Consider the following 23,724-nt stretch of genomic DNA (forward strand, 5'->3'; position numbering starts at 1 on the left):
ACGGCCCGGTGTGTGCTGTGTGTACCTGTGGGAGGTCCACAACTTCACTTACAGGACTTAAAGCCAGGATCTGCTGGGACGTCTCAGCGCCAGATACTACCTGCAGAGGTCTGTAGAGGGAGCTGTTTGGGAAATTGGAGGATCATATCATATTAAGGCAGGTTTTGGTTTATATATATATATTAGGGATGCACTGATCCTGCTTTTTTGGTTCCGATACTTATATAAATGTTGCATATATTATATAATTGAACAAATTAACTCGGATATAAATGCACTAAACTGCCATTTGTCCTTTATTTATTTGTTCATTTAGTTCAGTCTCACATCAACAAATGAAGTGTTAGGATCGGTTCCTTGGATCAGCCTAATAATCTGATACCCGATCCAGCTAATTTTGTTAATATCAGGACCAATACCCTGCATTCCTGCGGTGCATCCCTATATATATATATATATATATATATATATATATATATATATATATATATATATATATATATATATATATATATATATATATAGAGAGAGAGAGAGAGAGAGAGAGAGAGAGAGAGAGATAAACATATATAGTTAGTTATATAATGTATGTCAAGTTTAGCAGCTATGGATAATATAAAAGTCCTTCAAGTGCTGGAAATGTTCACTGTGTAATTTTTAATAATTAGTAATTGTTCACTTAAAATTTTAAATATGTACGTTTTTTTTATTACTATTGTATTTTTTCCTTTTATAATTAGTGCAATTAAAATAAGAATTTTAATTTAGAATAAATGCACACAGAAATGTAAGAAAATTATTTAAGATAATTTTATGAAACATGTTTTTATTATTGTTTTGTTTAATATTATTATTATTTGATATTATAATAAATACTAGGTTGTAATTATAATTGTATTATTTGGTAACATTATTGTTTACATATATTAATGTTGGTATTTTATTGTGATTTTATTATTTATTATATAATAATAATAATATATAAAATAACAATTGCGTTGATATATGATATATATATAATAGAATAGAATAATTACATATATTAGCGTTTAAAATAATACAAATAAAAGATTATTATAATATAATGTAATCACATTCTCTTTTTTCAATGAATAATAAGATTAATAATAAAAGCAACAAAACTAATTAGAATATGTAAATAATAAAACCGGCTCGGCTCGGCTCGGCTCGGCTCGGCTCGGCTCGGCTCGGCTCGGCTCGGCTCGGCTCGGCTCGGCTCGGCTCGGCGCTCCGTCCTACAGCATCATCAAGGCGCGCCCAGCGCACTGCTCAGCGCGCATGCGTGTGAGCGTGTCTGAGGCAGTGTGTGTGTGCGCGTGCGTCTCTCCTTCAGATCACCCTGCGACCCTCCTGAGCTCAGGTAAGAGCGCGGCTCACACTGACCTGCGCGCGATACCGGTGTGTGTGTGTGTGTGTGTGTGTGTGTGTGTGTGTGTGTGTGTGTGTGTGTGTGTGTGTGTGAGAGAGAGAGAGAGAGACACTGCAGAGCCGCGGGCAGACAGACTGCAGCTCGGTCCGGCCGCTCTGCTCCAGCCCACCTGAACTGGGACACGGCTTAACCCTCACACCTACCGGCACACAGCTCAGCCACTGCAGAGCCCAGGGGGAGAGGTCCTATAAGAACAGACAGACAGACAGACAGACAGACAGGTAGGTAGATTGATATGGATATTTAGACAGACAGACAGATGCACAGAAAGATAGATAGATAGACAGCTGTATAGACAGACAGGTAGGTTAGGTAGATAGATATATGGATATATAATCAGACAGACAGATGGAAAGATATATATATATATATATATACAGACAGACAGGTGGATAGACAGGCGGACAGGTAGGTAGATAGATGGATGGATATATAGACAGACAGACAGGTAGATAGATGGATGGATATATAGACAGACAGACAGGTAGATAGATGGATGGATATATAGACAGACAGACAGGTAGATAGATGGATGGATATATAGACAGACAGACAGGTAGATAGATGGATGGATATATAGACAGACAGACAGGTAGATAGATGGATGGATATATAGACAGACAGACAGGTAGATAGATGGATGGATATATAGACAGACAGACAGGTAGATAGATGGATGGATATATAGACAGACAGACAGGTAGATAGATGGATGGATATATAGACAGACAGACAGGTAGATAGATGGATGGATATATAGACAGACAGGTGCGTAGATAGAGAGACAAACTGAGAGACGGATCCATAGAGAGACAGACAGATGGGTATGTAGGCCAACAGACAGTTTAATCAACAGATCAGTGCACAAACAGACTGATGGATAGTTACGCAGACAGGCAGGCAGACAGACAGACAGACAGACAGACGGAAATCAGAACCTGTGCTCGGCTCTGGAGCTTCATTTCCTGCTTCCTCACCAACACATTCAGCCTCAGACGTTTCAGAGGAACATCTACTCAAGCTTAAAGCCCAGCTTCTCAGCTGCAGTGAGTGAGCGTATGCTCGCAGAAAGGTCTCGTGAGAACACCACCTCTCCAACTGTTAGAGATGGGGTGGGTGGGTCATGCTTCGGGTTTGTGCTGCAGCCAGTGGCACGGGGGAACGTTTCACTGGTTCAGGGAGGAACGGATTCCATGAAATACCAGTAAACCCACCTCCACGTCCTCAGTGAACCTCGAGAGGAGCAGACTGAAGGTTTAACCACGACCTGAACACCTGTGATGCTCAACGGAGCAGAGCCGCAAGACCACCCAAGCCCCTCCCAGATCTAGAACCTTCTGCAGGAGGAAAGGGTGGACAGGTCACTGATGGTCTGGAAGAAACCCACATGAGAAGGGCAGGGTTTTGTGGGCTGAGCGTAGACGACTGAAGTGGAGCCGAGGAAGCAGGGGCAGTTCCCGTCCTCCTCTGCGGAGCTGCTGGCTGTAGTTAGGGCTGTTTGTTGTGGTTAATTGGACTGGACGCCCATCCTGCCCTCCTGTGGGGGGGATAATCCCCCTCTTACAGCCTTATGCAGGTGGACAGGAACTGTGGCAGATGGCGCGAGTTGCCAGATACACTTCAGACCAGAAGTATGGAGCTACCAGGGATTTACTTATTAAATATGTTACCGTTTATTTTCCAGTTTTCCAACAACGAACACAGCATGTCCAGTGTTCTTCACAAATGCACAAACCACTGCTCCCACTAAGGGAACTGGTTACAAACTAAATATAGTATTTTAATTTATTTTAACTAATAATAAAAGTCACATTTACCAGCTGGATGTGAATAAAAACTAAGTAAAAATAATATATTCATTAATTGAATGGTGATATATATATATATATATATATATATATATATATATATATATATATATATATATATATATATATATATATATATATAATAAAGCTGTATTTCTGAAATATTGATGCTCCATCCAATACTTTTATAATGGAGCTTTTTAGCATCATCCAACATCCTGACATATATTCAGCTCCAGAGAATATAGGAGAGCATCCTACAGTATCCGTTTCTCTGGTTTTACTAGTTATAGTGTGTTTTAGGGAAATTAATATTTGTGTTGTATTTCATAAACCATGAAACAACATTTCTCCTAAACTCGAAATAATATTTGATATTTTGAGCATTGTTTTTTTTTGCAGAAATGACAACTGCTCAAAACAGCTGCTCAAATAATGTAAATAAGTGATTATAATAATTCTAATGTAAAGAAGTTATTATTCAGATTAAAACACAGGACTAATATCTGAACTCTGAGAGTATTCAGAATCACTATGGTGAAATAATAATAACCTCGACGGCCAATCACAGCTCTCGGCCGGCTCTCAACTAGTCACATTCACATTGCTGCTGGGACTTTATGCCGTTCATAGTACGTGTATGTATGTATGTATATGTGTGTGTGTATATATATGTAATGTATGTATGTGTGTGTGTGTGTGTGTGTGTGTGTATATATATATATCACACACACACATACTAACTGCATTTGTTTTATGTGGTTTCATGTAATCCAAAGTGGTTGCTAGGGCATTGCTATACTCCCATACCTTACACAGGTGGTCACTGGGTCACTTGCATATCTGCCCCCCCCTTCAACGCTGTACTTCAGTCCTTCTCTCTCCTGACTGCATTACTCTTCTAATCAACATCAGTTTCATAGACCCTAAAATAGAACCCTGTGGGACTCCACAGCAGATTTGCTAACCTGCCACCAAAGTAACAGTGATTCTGAATTAGAATTTAGTCCCTGATTAAAAAATATGTAAAATAATGCAATAATATAATATAATATACGAGATCTTGAAGGATTGATGGTGGTGGTTGTTTTTACAGTCAGTGTAGCTAATGGACATGTGTCCTGTAGTGGAGCGGTCAGTATAACTGTGTGGAGATGTTTAGAGGTCATTTGGTCAAACTGCTTGCTGTAACGTGTCTCATGTTGTTGCAACACTGCTGAAAGTTTTGTGTGGGCTAATGCATGCACACACACACACACACACACACACACACACACACACACACACACTCACACACTCACACACACACACCTATATATACACTCCTCAGTAGGAGTGTTTGTGTGCTGATCCCTGAGTTGACTGTAATTACGGGAGGTGTTTCGTTAGGGTGGGGTTCAGCCGGGTTGGCAGGTTTGACCACTTTAACAGCTACAGGCCGGTTTGCTGCCGTTCGTGTCGTAGAACCGTGTCTTGAAGTTCTGCTTTTCTATTCAGAGCTGTAAGACTGGATTTCACCATTTCCCCTTTTGTACTCCCTTCTTCCCGTTAGAGACCCCCCCCCCTCCACTGACGACGTTGGTGTGTGTTCATTCACCAGAACCAAAAAAACAGCCTCAGTTCATTCTTACTCCACCTTTTCCCACCCTTTCTCGATCTCTCAGAACTAACCAGACTGTGCCTTTAAGACTGAGATATGCAAATGAGCTCTGTTCTGATTGGCTGCCTTGTATTGCGCCTCTTTCAACCTGGACTTGCGTGTGTGTGTGTAGCCGTGTAGCCGTGTAAATCAAGGGTATTGTCCAGAGTAAGGCTTCTACGTCGGCTAGATTTTGGAGGAACATTGCTGTGAGGATTGCTGTTGATTGCATTCAGCAACAGGAGCATCAGTGAGGTCAGGATGGTCTAAAATAACCTTATCACCCCACCTCCTCGTCCCCAACTCCCCAACTCGGCCCATTCAGAAGTACTGGATGGAGCTCCACCACTATCCATCATTTCAGAGAACACAGTTCCTCCACTGCTCCACAGCTCCTCAATGCTGGGGGGCTTTATACCCCCCTCTAGCCCACGCCTGGCATTATTAGGCAGCATGGAGCCGATAGGTTTGTAGGTGTATGATTCAGACGGCTGCTGATTGTTGTTTGAAGGTTGACGGGACAATAAGGAAGGCCGGGGGTGTGTTTACACGGTCATTCCAGGATATTCAATTTTAAAAGTAACCCGCAGTAAAGCAGTGGATGGTCCAGACGGGGCAGCGGGGACTGCAGGGGTTCTTGGGTCATGTCCTTATGGTGTTGCTGCTGCTCTGACTGTATTTCTCTCTTCCTCTGCAGCTGAAATGGCTGTTCCTCCAGCGTACGCCGACCTTGGCAAATCTGCAAAGGACATTTTCAACAAAGGCTACGGTACGTCTCTACAGCTCACCTTTCCCGTGCTGCCGAGGTCACTTTAACGCCCTTTAAAGCTGTGGACCTCCTGGAGCCCCCCTACAAGTCTCTAAGAAAAGCTGAGCCTCCTCCGCCTTCACATTTAACCCTGATTATCACTTCACAGGCAGGACGTACTGCAGGAAGGGGTGAAATACTGTTATTTACAGATGTTTTATATGTGCGATTTTAATTTTATTAGACTCCGAGCATCTCGGACTCCCCAAGGGGACACCCAGGTTGGGAACCACTACTTTAGAGGGTCCATATTCCACATTCTGGTGCACCAAAAATTACTCAAATGTAAAACGCAAATGAGAATCAGGTTGAACAAACGCGAACAGGACTCAGGGGGGCGCTAGAACAGCAATCTACTGTTACTGCAGCTGGTGGACAGTAGAGGAGAGTTCGCTGGTTTAGTTCTGATTATCATTATTTTATCATTTCGAGATTTAGAGAGATGTGTGGAGGCGGTAAACATCAGAAACAGGAGGAACTTTTTTTTTTCTTGCGTAATTGTGTATCACATCAATCAAGCTTGAACCCAGACCTGGATCGAGCCAATCAAACGCAATAGCCTGTTAACTGTGTGCATTAGGGATGCACTGATCCGATACAAGAATCGGATATCTGTCCCGATACTAATAAAATTAGCTGGATCAATTTACGGATCTTGATTTTCGCACCGCCGGTATTCTAGGCTTCATAACCCAGGATCAGATCAGAGTCACCTACAGACATCATACACAGATCATAGCAAACAGCAGGACTCCCCCTATCTGACCAACATGATTCCCTTGAACTGTCTTCAACCATCAGCGAGTAATCCAGCTCGTCTTCCATGTGAGGAGAAACGAGAATGGAGGGGCTGCTCGCTCCTCTTCAGTCTCATAGACTTTGAATTTCCTGAGCCTAGACAGCACTGTGCCGAGGTCCAGCACTGTTCTTACATTTAGTGAGAAATAAACAGAAATTGGGTTCATTAATATCTGTGTTTATTTATTATAGTGAGTAAAGTAATGATTACATCAATCCTGAGGCCTTAAGTCTCATGTCATGGGTTCTGAAATGTGCTTCTATTTCTGGAAGGGTTTGGGCTGGTGAAGCTTGATGTGAAGACCAAGTCGGCTAATGGAGTGGTGAGTCCTGTCTATGAGTTCTATTAGATTTATTATTGTAAATGTATTATTATTTATTATTATTTTAATTAATTAATTTAATTATTTATTATTATTATTATTATTGGTCCACGTTTTAACCTGGATGTTTTGTTTTTAAACCTGAATGACATCAGGAGTTCAAGACGTCCGGCTCGTCTAACACAGACACCAGCAAAGTGAGCGGAAACCTGGAGACCAAGTACAAGTGGGATGAGTACGGTCTTACCTTCACCGAGAAATGGAACACTGACAACACACTCGGTACCGAAATCACCGTGGAGGACCAGGTACACACACACGCACACACACACACACACACACACACACTTGGGTGTAACTTGTAGTATTTTGTCCAAAAACACATTTAATCCTGATAAATGACACTTTCATTGTTCCAAATCTGGCTAGTGCGCCCCCTAGTGGCTGCAAAAAACAGTTCTACAACACCTACAGGGTCCCAGGATTTTCCCTCTATTATGTAGCAGTGGGCGGTGACCTTCAGAATGTTGATAAGCCTCTGATTGGCTCCATTCTACCCTGTCTGGTCCTCTCTAAGCTCCGCCTCCACATGCTTGCTATCAACTTGCTATCAACGCATATGCTGAGGGCCGAGGGCGGAGACTCATTCGTGTCTTTCTACTAGATTTTGGAGGAGCATTGCTGTGAGGATTTGATTGCACTAGTGCACAAGAGCATTGTTAGTAAGGTCAGGATGTTGGATGATGATGGATCACCACCTCATCATCCCCAACTCATTCCAAAAGTACTGGATGGAGCTCCTCCACCATCATTCCAGAGAACACAGTTCCTCCACTGCTCCACAGCTCCTCAATGCTGGGGGGCTTTATACCCCTCTAGCCCACGCCTGGCATTATTAGGCAGCATGGAGCCAATAGGGTCATGATGTTGATCTGCTCCAGAGAGTCCTATTCTATTGGCAGTACTTCTTCTTCTCTACAGGGACTAGACACAAGCTGTGTGAGTGTCCATCTCTGTCAGCAATGGGTGCAACCTATTAAAGTAGCTGAATCCATTCATTAAAAGGGGTGTCCACAAACATTTGGACATATAGTGTGTCTGATCTCTGTAATGTATATCACTTTACATGAACGGCTGTCCTGTCTTCACCCTTTGTAGATCACCAAAGGCCTGAAGCTGACCTTTGACACGACGTTCTCCCCAAACACGGGGTAAGAGCAGCTTCTCCACCGCAGTGCTGACCGCAGCCGGACCTTTTAGTGGATGATGTAATCACGATTCTCTCCTCTGACAGTAAGAAGAGCGGGAAGGTGAAGACGGCCTACAAGCGGGAGTACGTGAACGTGGGCTGCGATGTCGACTTTGACTTCGCCGGTCCTGCCATCCACACGGCCGCTGTTCTGGGCTTTGAGGGCTGGCTGGCCGGCTACCAGATGACCTTCGACTCCGCCAAGTCCAAAATGACCCGCAACAACTTCGCCATCGGCTACAAGACCGGAGACTTTCAGCTGCACACCAGCGTGTGAGTGTTTACGCAGTACACTTCAGGTAGCACTGTGTGTCCGTTACTTAGATGATGAAGATGATGATGATGAAGTCTAGCCATTCACTCACAGCAGTAACAAGACGAGAGGATGGAAGACAGGGTAGGGAAGGAGGTGGAGTGAAATATTTCTCGTTGCACAACAGGGGGTTTGGGAGCATGAACAAAAATGGCAGAAAATAGAGCAACATTTTAGGGAAGAGTGTTTTCAAGACGGAGCTCTAGAACCACAGAAAATACGCTTTCACCTTCCACACTGTTCAGAACTGTTCCATGACCTTCTGAGGAGTTCCTCACTGCGGCAGCTGAGATCATCATCATCATCATGTCTGTTATTGGTGCAGAGAGGACACCAGAGGGCGCTCTGCTGAAACAAAACTAAGGATCGGAACTGGATCAGGCTTTTAAAACGCAGATACTCGTTCTTTAAAAATGCTTCATGATCCACTGGACCGGATCAGGACATCCCTACCAAATTTTATAAAAAATATATTGTGATAGGATTCGTGGCCATATTGGCATACTGGGCCTGTGACAGTGGGGCAGCTTAGGTCCCGTAGGAACGGCACCCGTCAGTTGCTCCCGGTGCTGGCTGCCACCGCTCTGCGGAGGTTGAGCAGAGTTGAACTGCTCTGCGATGGTCGTGAGGTTTGCTTAATCAGTCATCTTAGTTATCTTACCATTGATTCATTTATTTATTTATTTATTTTTAATTTTACATTTTAAAACGGTTTTAATGTCATCAGTGTTTCTTTTTGGTGATGAAGTTAGTTTACTTTCAGTACGTTTTTTTTTTTTATGAGGGTACGAATATATTTAGTCTTATTTTTTTTGTTTGAGGAATTTACATTATAATTATTAATTTATATTAATAATTTAGGATTATGGGGAATAATTTAGCAGAAACTGGGGCATTACTGTAAATTAGACTTTTTTTGTGTGTGTGTGTGTGTGTGTGTGTGTGTGTGTGTGTGTGTGTGTGTGTGTGTGTAGTAATGATGGCTCTGAGTTTGGAGGCTCCATCTATCAGAAGGTGAATGGTCAGTTGGAGACTGCTGTTAATCTGGCCTGGACAGCCGGCAACAACAGCACACGCTTCGGCATCGCAGCCAAATACCAGCTGGACTCCAGTGCATCTATCAGTGTGAGTAACACACACACACACACACACACACACACACACACACAGCAGTTAGCCTTGTTATATCTGCAGGACTTGTTACATCGTGGTGAGAACTGCAACTCAGTAATGTTTACTGGCTAGGCCAGACACTAGGGGGCGCTCCAGGAGGAGCGAAATGGACATTTATCAACAGTTCAATGGATACTTCAATATTTAGTTAATTTGAACTGTTTATTTCCCTTTAGAAAAGCTGAGAGTAAACAGTGAAGACTAAAACAGTTGATACTTTTACATTAGTGATGGTGTTAAATGTGTACATTTAGAACTTCACAGCCTGTTAACATCACTGAATTGTGTGTGTCTGTATATTTTCACATTAGAAATCCAGGATTAGTGATTTCTGAGTTAAAATACTGACTCCAGGTGTACAAAAGTACGCTCACACACACCTGGTAATAACCATAGTCCATACCCCCCCCAATCCCCCCACCTGTAAGCAGCCTGGCTCGTTCTCCTACCTAGACCTGTTCAAGCTGTATTGCTGTCCCAGCACTGAAGGTACTGGAACCCTATTAGGTTTATTAGTATCATCACTAACAGAGCTGTGTTCTACTCTCCAGGCTAAAGTGAACAACTCCAGTCTGGTGGGAGTGGGCTACACGCAGACCCTCCGGCCAGGTATGTTGTTTCCATCTGTTGTCTTGTTTTCTACAGCTGCAGCATCAACACATAAACGGCATGGGACACTATTAAAATAATGAGCAGTAGCAGAAATAAATAAAGAATATAATAAAATATAATAAATAAGAGACTAAAAGAATGAATGTGAGAATTAGGGCTGGGCAATATGATAATATTTTATCGTATCGTGAAGAATTTTGTCATGTTACACTATGCTTTTATGAGTGTATCGGGGATATCAGCAGTGTTTAGCGAGCGCTCATTGGGGGAGTATTTGGATTGCAGGGTTTTTAAAAATTTTACGCTGTTGGTGCATTTTGTCTATATGGTGAAATATTGTGATAAATATCGTATATCACAAAAAATCTCTTTAAATATCGTGATACCACATTTTCCCATATCGCCCAGCTCTAGTGAGAATCTGTTTGTGTGAGACACATGATCCTGTGGTTTGGAAAGGTGCTCTTTTCTTTAATAACACAAACCTCATTTTATACCTGATTTAATACGATGTGAATATTTTATGAGGAACCTTTTCAGATGTTGATGAACCTGATTTCCACCATAAATGAAGCTGTTTAAACTTATAAATATATAATATTTATTAAAACCTTAAAACCTGTTTAGGCTGAATTATTGCAGTTTAACTTATAATATTATTATTATTATTATTATTATTATTATAGTATAGTAGTAGTAGTTTTATGGTCCAAACACTGACGCTGCTGGAACCCTAATGCTTTGACTGAGTGTTACGAAAATTTACACCAAAAACTGATCATGTGACATTTTTATTAACTTCTTAACTTTATTAACTTATTAAATTTATTAGCTTTTTTCTTCAGTTTCTTTTACAGACTTTTTTTTTTTTTTCTTCTTCTGTTTCTTCCTAAATATTGTATTTTACTGATATCACTGAACTGGTACATTTCATAGTCTGTTTTATTATTAGGGGTTCAGGCAATGAATTTATTTTTGGAACTAATTCCTTAACTTAAACTGAATTATAAATAAATAGTGTTGGCTCTAAACATCACCCCAAAAAATCACGATAGTTTTATTCAGCTGCTTTTACAGATAATTTTTCCTTCTTAAATGTCCATCAAAAGTATGGGCGGAGCTAGCGTTGGGCAAAAAAAGGGAGAAATGTTCTTTTAATCTTATGCTGATTTATTATTTATTTACAGATTATGGTGGAGATCTTTCCTCCCATTTCTTCTTAAACAGTGTGCTGATTGTACTGGGGGCTTTACAGGCTGTTTAACGTAGCGCTGCTGTTTTGTGGTGTTTATATTATTGTATTTTTGAGATCTGGCCTATCATTGGCTACCAGGTATAGTACTGCGTGTGTACGTGTGTGTGTGCAGGGGTGAAGCTGACCCTCTCTGCCCTGGTGGATGGAAAGAGCATCAACGCTGGAGGCCATAAGCTGGGCCTGGGCCTAGAGCTGGAGGCATAAGCCAACCTCCATCCATCCATCCATCTATCCACGCCCCCCCCTCTTTTTGTCTATCTCTCTCTCTCTCTCTCTCTCTCCCTCCCCTCTCTCTCTGAGGAGAGGATGGATACCTAAGAACGAAGTCCAGGTCCTCTGTGTGTGTGTTTAGCTCCTGCAGCAGATGTGGAAGACCCTCAGTGCTCCACCGGCCCCCCCGCGGAGTTGTCGCCCTCTCACTACCGATGTGTTAAAACCAGCACGTAGTGTGTTTCCAGTTAAGTACACACCCCGTTGCCCATGACGACGCAGGTTACCCTATCAGCCACTGCTTATTTATTCACTGTATCTCCCTCTCAGCCTTGCTGCCATTCTGCTGAAATGCGTCCCTCTGCTGACCAGCGCAGAGGTCAAGTCTGCTTCCTCCTTAGTGGTTTCTTGCGCACCGTTAGCAGGCCATACACACACATACACACTCTCCCTCCGTTAGCCGTGTGTGCTGAAGAGCAGGTCTACTGATTGTGGAGTTGATGTAAACCTCACCTTACTGCTGTAGAGAATATTCTCCCTGCCTGTAAAGAAAAACACCTGGATTAATTTGCACATTAAAGCTGGTTTTCTGCGGAAGTGACTCGATGTCTCGGTTCCTGCTCCTGCAGCTGAATACTGACCTCCTCCCACAATCTGCAGCACCACTCTTAGCTCTGTACACCCTGTCTGTAGGCCCAAACCTCAGTTCCTAACTCAGGCTGCATTGATCCTAAGGTAGAACCCTGTGGGACTCCACAAAATGTAAATTAAATAAACTTAAATGGCACTTTTATACATTATTATATAATCTATATATGCCAGATATACACAATTAAACAAGTTTAGATATAAATAAACTCAGTAAGAGTAGGTTCTGTGAGTTTGGTGTGAAACACTCGGTTCTAGATAACCTCCCCCAGTCAGAGCTGGAGTTCTACAGTGGAGGTGAAGGGAAGCAGACGTCTGAAGCTCTACTAAAAGCTCCTCACAGAAAGTTCTTCACCTAATGGTGATGAAGACGCTGCCTGATGCCTGAGACACTGTTCTACCAGAGTTCTGAGAAGAGCTCGGCTCTAGAACCTGCTTTTAGAACCAGATCATTAAAATGGTGGAGGGATACATGCTGCAGGGTGTAGTGCAGCTACAGAAAGTAGTCCCTAAAAAAAACTGCATTAGTTCAGATTCTCTATTCACTATTTTACCTTCATCATCATCATCATCATTCCATATAAAACTCAGAAGACTCGTGTAGCTGCACTGGTGGGTTTGGATAGGAGATAAATTATGGGCTGTATCTGTGTTGTAGTCATGGCGACAGACGTCTGCTTCCATTCACCTCCACTGTACAGAGATCAGAGTGGGTCAGTTTCTCTACAGTGAAGCTCAGATTCACACCGGACCCCCGACTCTGATGCAATCTCACATACTGAATTATGCAGAAAATATTAATATATAAATATATAAAATATATTAAATATGTGTTGAATTCCCCCTTTAAAATAATAATACTAATAATAGAGTCCATGGTAGCTGTTTTGTATCTATTAAATGTCATTAATCTAATCCCAATTTCAACTCAGACCCTACGTCTAATCATACCCCTAATTCTGTTTTTTTAAATAATTTTTAAGGATTTCAAAATCTTTAATTTCATTATTTTCCACGGTTTAGAATAACACAGTTTATACACTTGTTTACACAATTCCTGTTTATTATTTATTTATTCATTGAATTCAACAAATTACATAAAAAGTCATGATTTTTATACATTGTTTTATTTATATATATATATATATATATATATATATATATATATAAAATCCAACATTTAAATCCCAAAACTTCATTTATTTTAGGAAATTATATATATAAAAAAGGTTTTCAGCAACATTAAAAGGTGTAATCAGGACTTCATTACTTCATTTAACACTAGAGAGTTTAATTAATTGTCACATTTGGTCTACGCTGTTTTAAAGCACTGCTCTATGATAAAATCTGCCGAAAGCACTCTGAAGCAGAACCCAGAGTAACCCACGGATCATACAGTACACTGAAATGCTAAATCGCAGCTCGGGGGGGGGGGGGGGGGGGGGGTGCTGGTCCCGTCCTAAAACAAGGTTTCAGTCTAAAATACTCAAAATACCCGAGTCCTCGTCACTCGGGCGGCACTTCATATGTTAAAGCAGTGATGATCAGGCCCAGTCCTGCAGTTCTGTGCACGTTCTGCACATCGGGTCCGGACGCAGATCGTTCTTGGTGACGATCCGAGAAGCTGAAACGCAAAGTAAACTGAGCAGAATGTGATTTCTGCAGGACTGGGAATCACCATGACCATCACCATGACCATGACCATGGTTTCATTCTACACTAGCTCAAGACTCTAGCATTAGCATTAGGCTAATCCAGCAGCAGTACGCAAATACCAGGCTAGTTATTTCACAGCTTGAATGCTAGCGTTAGCCCGTCTCCGACAGGTAGCATGCTCAAGGTCACCCGAACATCTTGGTGCAGCTTCTTGTTGAGCTTGTCGATGGCCTTGGTGTCCAGGTCGCCTTTTGCAGGGTTCAAGACCCGCCCACCCCACAGCACCTGAGGGCAGAGGACGAGTCACATTGAAGGAGAAGGTAGAAGTATGAGCTTTCTGACACTGTGGGACTGAGTTAGCTCTGGTCTGTAGTTTAGTCCATGTTCTAGATACACTATATGGACAAAAGTATTGGGACACATCTCTTACTTATTGAATTCAGGTGTTTGATTCAGCACTGTTGCCACTACAGGTCTGTAAAATCCAGCCTCTAGTCCTGCAGTCCTGTGTCTGTCTTACCCACATCAGTTAAAGAACAGGAATGGTGTGTGTTTATACTTCTTATCCAATCAGGATCAGACTCACACTTTCCGGATGGAGAGATTTATCTGGAGAGGGTTTTTATTGATGACGAGCCGGAATGAAAACAAAGGGAAATGAAATAGGAGAACGAGGCTGTTTTTAAAATGTAAGGAGGAGAAAGTTCAGATAATTGGGGGAAAATGTGAGAAGTAGAAGTAAAAAGTCTGAAAAATAAAGAATTACTGCAGTAAAGTTTAGATAAACAACATTTCTACTGAAGTAAAGTAATGAAGTGGAGCTGATGGACTAGACAGTAAGTGTAGAAACAAGCAGGTGGTGTTAATGTTATGGCTGATTGGTGTATTTGTATCGTGTAGCTGTAAACATCTCTCTAGACAGTGACGGACAGGTGCTTGATTGTAGGTGCTGATGGTGGTTTGTCAGGTCATGCCGTTACTCACGTTGTCGACGGCGATGATGCCGCCCTTCCTCAGCAGCTGGAGAGATTTCTCGTAGTAATTGTCGTAGTTCTGCTTATCAGCGTCAATAAACACAAAGTCGAACGTTTCTGCCTCGCCAGCGGTCAACAGCTCGTCTGAGAGACAAACAGACATCCATACATTGAGCACAGCTTCCATATGATGAATATAATTATTATTCATTATATTAATTATGATTCATTATATTAGTACAAGAGTTTTACAGAAGACAAAAACAACTGGCCAGGGTTATAATACCCTTTCCAAAAAAAATCTGAAAAAGTCTTTTTAAAGCAACACTATGGAAAATTGGCATGTCTTGCTCTTGGGCTCCCCCTACAGTCAAGAAGTGTAATTAGACACAATTTAAAAAAACATGCACACACATGCATTTCTGGACAAGCTGAGAGCTGGAGAAGCTTGATCTGAAGGTGGAGCAGCATGTGGGCTGAGGTGGTAGAGTAACACTACAGGATTTTACACTAATATAACTCTATGGGTTCTGCAGCGTTACACAGCAGCAGTTCTGGAGAGAGGTTCATACTGCAGTGTGTCGAACCCAGAGCAGCAACAACCCTCTTTTACAGCTCAAAAAAAACTGTGTATATATGAAAATCTGCATAATTAGCATACCAACTAATCACTACTGATTAATTTAGAAGTTAGATTTATTTTCTCACGTTTAAGTTATCTGTGTAAATCAGAGTGTAGAGCTGCTTACCTGCTCAGTAAATCACTGATATCTGAATAAACACTAATAATATCACTCCTACAGAAAGTGGTGGAGGTTCTCCATCACTGTGTTCATCATTAGAACATCTCCAAAGTTCTCCTCTCTCATGGAGTCTAGTGTTATTTAGAGTTCTCCTCAGATCAACACCTGGTTTGGTGGTAAATCAGGGCTTAATGATGGTAAATCAGGTGAGCTGCTGCTGCTGCTGCTGCTGATGGAGTTGAACACATCCTCCACGCTGTGCTGGCTGGACTGGGGGGCGTCCAGGAGAACCCTGGAGGAACCGAGCTCTGTTCTTCAGACTAGCTCACCGACAAGATCTGACTACTTTCTTTCTTCAGAATGAGAAGCTCTATTACTGGTTCTGATGAGATCTGGAGCTTCTAAAGTAGAACTCTCTCACTGCTGAGAGACGGGGTGGAGTGATGGGTTTGTGCTGAAATTCTTACCCAGGGTTTTCAGCGCTGGCTGCAATCGCAGGTCTATCTTATGTTCAACTCCAGCCTGAGACAGAAAGCAGGACAGAGGTTTACAGTGTGTATCTTTAGAAGGAATAATTCAGCAAAAAATCTATATACACAAACCCTGTGTGCCTCATGTAGCTAACAAGTGCTGGAAGCATGTGTACACCCACTAGCATGGCGCTAACTGCATGTATAACTCATCACACTCTCCTTAAAGCCCGTGTTCAGTTATCTGTAACAGACTTACTGATGCAGTTTCAGACCCTATATGACTTGTATCCATGCTTCCAGAAATCAGTATGTCATACACAGGGGCGCTCTATGGGGGGCAGTATTTCTAAGTAAGTCCTGTAGCTTCCTGTAGCTGCTGCCCAGGTCATCAGATTCAACCCCCTGACCTGACTCTGGCCTACAAAGCCAAGACTGGACCAGCCAGCCCCTTTGTACTTGATGGCGATGGTCAAAAGCCGATCAGCACCAAGAGCCCTTCCAGCTTCAAGTACGGCTCGGCTCGACCCGCCATCCTTTAAGATCCACGGAAGACGAGCGTCCAGACTTTTTACTGTCCTGCACCGAAGTGGTGGAACGAACTTCCCCTGGGAGTCCGAACAGCAGAGTCCAACACTCACTGTCCTCAAACCCAGACTGAAGACCCTCCTCTTCTGAGAGTACTTGGGTGAGGAGTAGTGTGGAGTATTATGGTGTCTATTAGGGATGCACCGATCTGATACTAGGATCGGATATCGGTCTCGATATAAGTGCCCTCGACCCGTCATCAACTGTCACAGAGTAATCCAGGCTGTCTTCCATATGAGGAGAAACGAGAATGGAGGGGCTGCTCGCTCCTCTTTAGTCTCAAAGACTTCGAATTTCAGAATAAAAGTCCTCAGCCCAGACAGCGCTGTGCCGAGGTCCAGCACTGTTATTTATTTTTGTGGGCAATAAACAGAAATCAGGTTCATTTACATGTGATCATTTGTTATAGAACGATATATATTTATTTGATTAAATATATATTTCAATATTTATTTACTTTATTGTTATAAAGTTCATGTATCAGTATCTGTATTGGAACAGAAAAAGTGCACCCCTAATCTCCATATTATGTGTAGTGTCTAAGATTAAAGGGATCTTTGAATTTTGAGGTTATTATATGATAGTATGTTTATAAAGTTAGTAAGTAAGTAAAGTAATGATTAGGTCAATCCCAATGCCTGAAGTCTCTCCCAGATGGTCAGGTATATAACTTATTAATTCAATATCGGGAATCGGCCAATGTGCAAAGTTCATGTATCAGTATCGGTATCGGTATCTGTATCGGAACAGAAAAGGTTGGATCGGTGCATCCCCAGTCTCCTTATTGACTAGTAGTGTCTAAGATTAGAGGGATCTTTGAATTTTAAAATATTTAAACCAGGTTATTATATGATAGTATGTTTTTTGATAGTAAGTTAGTAAGTCAGTAAAGTAACGATTACATCAATCCTGATGCCTGAAGTAAGTTAATGTATCGGTATCGGTGTCGGTATCTGTATCGGAACAGAAAAGGTTGGATCGGTGCATCCCTAGTCTCCATATTGACTTGTGTTTAGTAGAGTCTAAGATTAAAGGAGCTTTCAATTTTTTGTCTATTTAAACTAGCTGAGTTTATTCTTGAGTAAACAGTGAAGCTCTTTTGTCCTGCTAAATGATGTAAATGTAAATATAAAAGTGTGTGTGTGTGTGTGTGTGTGTGTGTGTGTGTATAAAAGTGTGTGTGTGTGTGTTTACTGCATGGCTGGGTTAAAGGCGGAGGCCAAATTCTATCTGTGTCCAACACTAATGGTGAATATGATTGTCTTGTCCTGATGTGGACGCCGTATGGGGGGCCTGTGACTGACAGGGGCCCTAAAAATGTATTAACTAATACAATATTATGGTAGAGTTGTTAGAGCCCCAAATCCCTGGCAGCGCCCCTGCCCCTCATCCAGTAAGGGAAGGGTAAGGGTACACTAGTACACTTTATTTTTCAGCACACTGTCTCTTTAAAGCCTAAACCCCACCCTAGCTGTAGGGTGCAGTGCTGAACTGATAAAGGGAGGATAACAGGGCTAAAACAGATCACAAATAATAAAAATATTAGTAAAATATGGATTCATAACCTAATTTCATACTAAAGGTCACATGTGGAGAAACTGTACTCCTGTAATCCGGCAGCTCTCCTCCATCTGGCTCTATCACGTTCATGGCCTAAGGGGTGGCCTGATTCTGGGCTGCACTGTCCTCCATTCTGTGAGCTTTCCTGTAAAATCAGTTCAGACAGCTGGAATAACCAGAGAAAGCCTGAACTTTGAACTGATTGGCAGCTGGTTCTGGTCGTGTTGCTGTGGACTGGACTTAACCCTTAGTGGTAGAAGTTACTGTCAGCACTAACTACAGCATGTTGTGTGAGTTTATATGGATTATTCCTCGTCTGAAGCTGATTGAACCCGTGGGAAGAACGTGAAAGTGTGTGAAAATCAATGTTGGGTATGGTCCAAAAATGAAAAAAGCTACTGTAGATACATCATTAATAATATATAATTATATTGTATGAATATATATGATATATGTATATTATATTAATGTATATTATAATATATTAACAATTAATAATAATATTTAAACACAAAACTAAAGCTAAAATGATCATATCCACATTTAATTTAAGCTTGTGTGTGTTTACAGAATTATAGTCTAAACAAATAGAAAGGCGTCTGAAGATGCAAACCTGTCCACGGAGAATGTAACTATTATACTATTATATTACTATTATTAATATCAAAATCAGAATCGGATTTATTGACCAAGTATGTTCACACACACAAGGAATTTGTTCCAGCTTTAGTGACTCTCCAGGGTTGACAATATACAGCTACATATAATTTACATTAAATTATATATATATATATATATTAAAAAATATATATATATAGCTCATTATTTGGCTGCCAAACTAAAGCTAGTGTTTACATTATGTTAAAGTCATTATTTATTCAGTTATTAATTCATTATCTAACTGTGTTATTTATGTTATATGTAATAATGCCAGTAATAACTAAGGGGTTTAAGAAAATACTGATGCACTCGAGTATCGTGATACTATATTGTGCAGTACTGTATCAGTTCTCAAACACACAGTACTGATTATTAATCATTCATACATTTACATATAAACGGTTTAAACACAACACAGAGGTTCCTTTAGTGTTGTTTTTACATCCCGACCACTAGATGGCAGTGTTGTGTGTCGTTAAGTAACTCTGCTTAGGGGATGGAGTTGGGTAGCTGGAGACAGCCTGACGCTGAGCTCACTCACCTCCTTCCAGAAAGGTCTGCCCATGTTGGTGTACTCCTCACTGACATCACACGCCACGATTTTACCATCCTCAGGCAGCGCCAGGGCAATGCTCAGGGCATTATAGCCAGTATACACACCTGCACACACACACACACACACACACACACACACATAACTAATGACCGAAATGTAAGACCCATTCAGATACAATATAATAAGACCTGATAATATAGTACAGGCTCTTGGCGGTTAACAGAGGAAGATAGATCAGATCTTACCGATCTCGATGGCCTTCTTGGATTTTATTAGCCGTGCCAGGTTTGCCATTAACTGCGACTGTTCACACGCCACCATCATAAAGTTCAAATTGTGCTCCAGAGTTTTCTGCAGATTCAAAAAATACAAGACATGTAATATTGTGTAACATCTCATCACAAAACTACAGGTAAGATCTGACTATAAAACTACAGCTAAGATCTGACTATTAAACTACAGCTAAGATCTGATCACAAAACTACAGGTAAGATCTGATTATTAAACTACAGCTAAGATCTGATCACAAAACTACAGGTAAGATCTGACTATAAAACTACAGCTAAGATCTGACTATTAAACTACAGCTAAGATCTGATCACAAAACTACAGCTAAGATCTGATTATTAAACTACAGCTAAGATCTGATCACAAAACTACAGCTAAGATCTGATTATTAAACTACAGCTAAGATCTGATTACAAAACTACAGCTAAGATCTGATTACAAAACTACAGCTAAGATCTGATTATTAAACTACAGCTAAGATCTGATCACAAAACTACAGCTAAGATCTGATTACAAAACTACAGCTAAGATCTGATTATTAAACTACAGCTAAGATCTGATTACAAAACTACAGCTAAGATCTGACTATAAAACTACAGCTAAGATCTGACTATAAAACTACAGCTAAGATCTGATTATTAAACTACAGCTAAGATCTGATTACAAAACTACAGCTAAGATCTGACTATAAAACTACAGCTAAGATCTGATTACAAAACTACAGCTAAGATCTGACTATACAACTACAGCTAAGATCTGATTATAAAATTACAGCTAAGATCTGACTATAAAACTACAGCTAAGATCTGATTACAAAACTACAGCTAAGATCTGACTATAAAACTACAGCTAAGATCTGACTATAAAACTACAGCTAAGATCTGATTATAAAACTACAGCTAAGATCTGATTATAAAACTACAGCTAAGATCTGATTACAAAACTACAGCTAAGATCTGACTATAAAACTACAGCTGAGATCTGATTATAAAACTACAGCTGAGATCTGATTATAAAACTACAGCTAAGATCTGATTACAAAACTACAGCTAAGATCTGATTATAAAACTACAGCTAAGATCTGATTACAAAACTACAGCTAAGATCTGACTATAAAACTACAGCTAAGATCTGACTATAAAACTACAGCTAAGATCTGATTATAAAACTACAGCTAAGATCTGATTACAAAACTACAGCTGAGATCTGACTATAAAACTACAGCTGAGATCTGATTATAAAACTACAGCTGAGATCTGATTATAAAACTACAGCTGAGATCTGACTATAAAACTACAGCTAAGATCTGATTATAAAACTACAGCTAGGATCTGATTATAAAACTACAGCTAAGATCTGATTACAAAACTACAGCTAAGATCTGATTACAAAACTACAGCTAAGATCTGATTATAAAACTACAGCTAAGATCTGACTATAAAACTACAGCTAAGATCTGATTATAAAACTACAGCTAAGATCTGTTTATAAAACTACAGCTAAGATCTGATTATAAAACTACAGCTGAGATCTGATTATAAAACTACAGGTAAGATCTGATCACAATACTAAAGCAAAACAAAACTAAATTTTACATTTAGTTTTTTTATCACAGTTTATTCAACTAAATCAATACACAGCAGCTGTAATTTAAATATATTTACATTTAAAAATTTTATCAAATTAAAACTCATTATCCCTTAACTCTTCTAAACTATTATAAATATTGTAAATCATTTGAATCCTGTAAATACTGTAAATCCTGTTGTTAGACTGCAGATTTAAAGGTTGATTACGAGTCGGAGCTTCTTTAGCGCTGGATGCTCTCTTAAGGAGTGGTCGAGGATGTACTGCATCACAGGGTTATCCTTTCCTCCAACATGGCTCTTAAACACATCCATCCCGTACAGCCTGCTTCTGCTCCTACCTTTAAACAGAGAGGAACATGCATAATCATATTATTCATATTTAAATTTTAGCATTTAGCTGATGCTCTTATTCAGAGCGACTTACAAGGTAACTCATATTACAGAGCTGGGCCAGTGTAGTGTTAAACGTCTTGCCCAAGGACTCTTATTGGTGTAGCCAAGCCTAGTCACCCAGACTGGGAATTACAGAATTATAAATAACAATAATTATAAATAATAATAATTATTACAATTCATATTTACAGGTTTTTAATTCAAATTAAATCTGCACAATCCGTAAAATTAGTGTTTTATTACAGTAATATTAAATTTTATATTCTGAGAAAATGACACACAATAAACATTCAGTGACAATAAAGCAGTTTCCAACGCTGAGCGTATACTGATCTTCATCACCCAGCTTCATCTTCATCAGAGTGTCTTCCTCAATATGAAAAGCAGCTTTTACCAAAATAATGATCTGATCAGTTGATAAAAGCTCAGACTGTGAAGCTCGGGTGGGTTTCGGCTTTATTCCCACAGGTGGACTCTTATCTACTGTGCTGTCCGCTCTGCACTGTCCCCACTGTAGGGGCTCCAACCACAGACAAGCCAGGACCCACTACCTTAAGACAGCATCTTGCCTGAAGCCACACCAGCACACCTGGACCTGTGCACTGGCTGTGTGGCTGTTCAACTGCGGCCTTGCAGGGCTGGTCCAGCTGCCCAGATGTTTCACAGCTGTCTTGTTATTTGGTGTGCTACTGGTGTAGACCAGCGGAGGACTGGTTCCTCTATTTGTTCCTCTCAGTGTGAGGGAGTATTTCAACCACTGCTCAAAAAAAAAAAAGGCTCGGACCCGGATCTCCTCGGATCCCCCTGGATCCCCCCTGGATCCCCCCCCCGGATCCCCCCGGATCCCTGCTCACACACATCTGAATCTGTTAATTTACAGTTTGGTGAAAGTGTGAGCTGTGAAACCACCATGTGAGATGACTGGCCCTTTAAAGTGTTTGACCCCTTGATTTGACCCTTGTGCCAAGTATGTTCCTAATTCTGATATCATAGGAAGACAATTAAATCCTTAATCCGGACAGGACTGCACTTACCGACGTAATAACCCGTTATAAGCACCAGTCCTAGTGTTGCAGAGCCTAATAAGGCCTCTCTGGAGACATTGTGAAAACCCATGTGCAAAGCCACGACCCTGGAAACCTGTAAGGGACACTGCCCGGCCAAAGGTCTATTACCGTATTCACTGTTATAGCTGGGGGGACTTTTAAAAAGGCTGTCTCCTAAACCAGCCCTCGTAGACACGTCTACCTCAGACATGCCCAGATTCCCCTCCAAACCGACTCACAGCAAAAACATGGAGTATCTGGAGATCCATGAGGAACATCACTTACTAACAACAGGTTAGTGTGTGGAGTAAAGATGCTGGTGCGCTTATATTACACACATGGCGCAAAGCAAGTGCTATCAAAATAAAAGTCTTTCCTCAATTTATTATTATTTTTTTATATTTTATTTTTTATATTTTTAATTTCTGTCACATCAAATACTGAGATATTCCCAAAGCTCGGATATGAATGGGAGTCATCATGTGACCTCTGCTCTCAGTCATGTGCTCTCAGCGTGATCCTTCCCTGCTCTGTCGTCTGCGCCTCCGGGTGGTGGTAGTGGTGGAAGGAGGGGGGGGGGGGTCACAGTAATAGCGTTGTTATATCATTGTTTACAAAACATACGTCAAAATATTACTTAAACGTTTAAGAAAAACATATTGACTACGATAACTTGCGAATTCACTTAAATATTAAATAAGTTAAAATAATGTTTTATTAACGCCCCCCCCCCCCCCCCCCCGCCGCCCCCCAGTGGTACGGTCCGTTTTCATGAGGGGAGTGGAGTGGAGTGGAGGGGAGGGGTGGAGGCTGTGGTGGAGGCTGTGGTGATGTTTACATCTGATAAATATCTACATATCTGATTTATTACTGATTATAATCATGTTAAAGCACCGTATTTTATATATCTAACGT

The 23,724-nt window shown here is 40.9% G+C and overlaps 2 protein-coding genes across 2 annotated transcripts; one reads left to right on the forward strand and one right to left on the reverse strand.

Annotated features, from left to right (window-relative positions):
- Positions 1 to 1,300: 1,300 nt before the first annotated feature.
- Positions 1,301 to 12,235, forward strand: LOC140543812 (non-selective voltage-gated ion channel VDAC2-like). Its single transcript, XM_072667063.1, has 9 exons — positions 1,301 to 1,381; positions 5,595 to 5,666; positions 6,777 to 6,826; positions 6,982 to 7,134; positions 7,985 to 8,037; positions 8,121 to 8,348; positions 9,363 to 9,513; positions 10,113 to 10,170; positions 11,541 to 12,235. Exons 2-9 carry the CDS (start codon positions 5,600 to 5,602, stop codon positions 11,630 to 11,632), a joined length of 852 nt encoding a protein of 283 aa, XP_072523164.1. The 5' UTR covers positions 1,301 to 1,381; positions 5,595 to 5,599; the 3' UTR covers positions 11,633 to 12,235.
- Positions 12,236 to 13,328: 1,093 nt separating this feature from the next.
- LOC140544022 (catechol O-methyltransferase domain-containing protein 1-like) lies at positions 13,329 to 22,894 on the reverse strand. Its single transcript, XM_072667370.1, has 7 exons — positions 22,798 to 22,894; positions 21,578 to 21,708; positions 19,739 to 19,844; positions 19,479 to 19,597; positions 16,127 to 16,181; positions 14,927 to 15,060; positions 13,329 to 14,227 (listed from the first exon to the last, which is right to left on the reverse strand). Exons 1-7 carry the CDS (start codon positions 22,877 to 22,879, stop codon positions 14,075 to 14,077), a joined length of 780 nt encoding a protein of 259 aa, XP_072523471.1. The 5' UTR covers positions 22,880 to 22,894; the 3' UTR covers positions 13,329 to 14,074.
- Positions 22,895 to 23,724: the final 830 nt, after the last annotated feature.

Source organism: Salminus brasiliensis, chromosome 22, assembly GCF_030463535.1.
Source record: "Salminus brasiliensis chromosome 22, fSalBra1.hap2, whole genome shotgun sequence".
In the NCBI taxonomy this organism is placed as follows: Eukaryota; Metazoa; Chordata; class Actinopteri; order Characiformes; family Bryconidae; genus Salminus; species Salminus brasiliensis.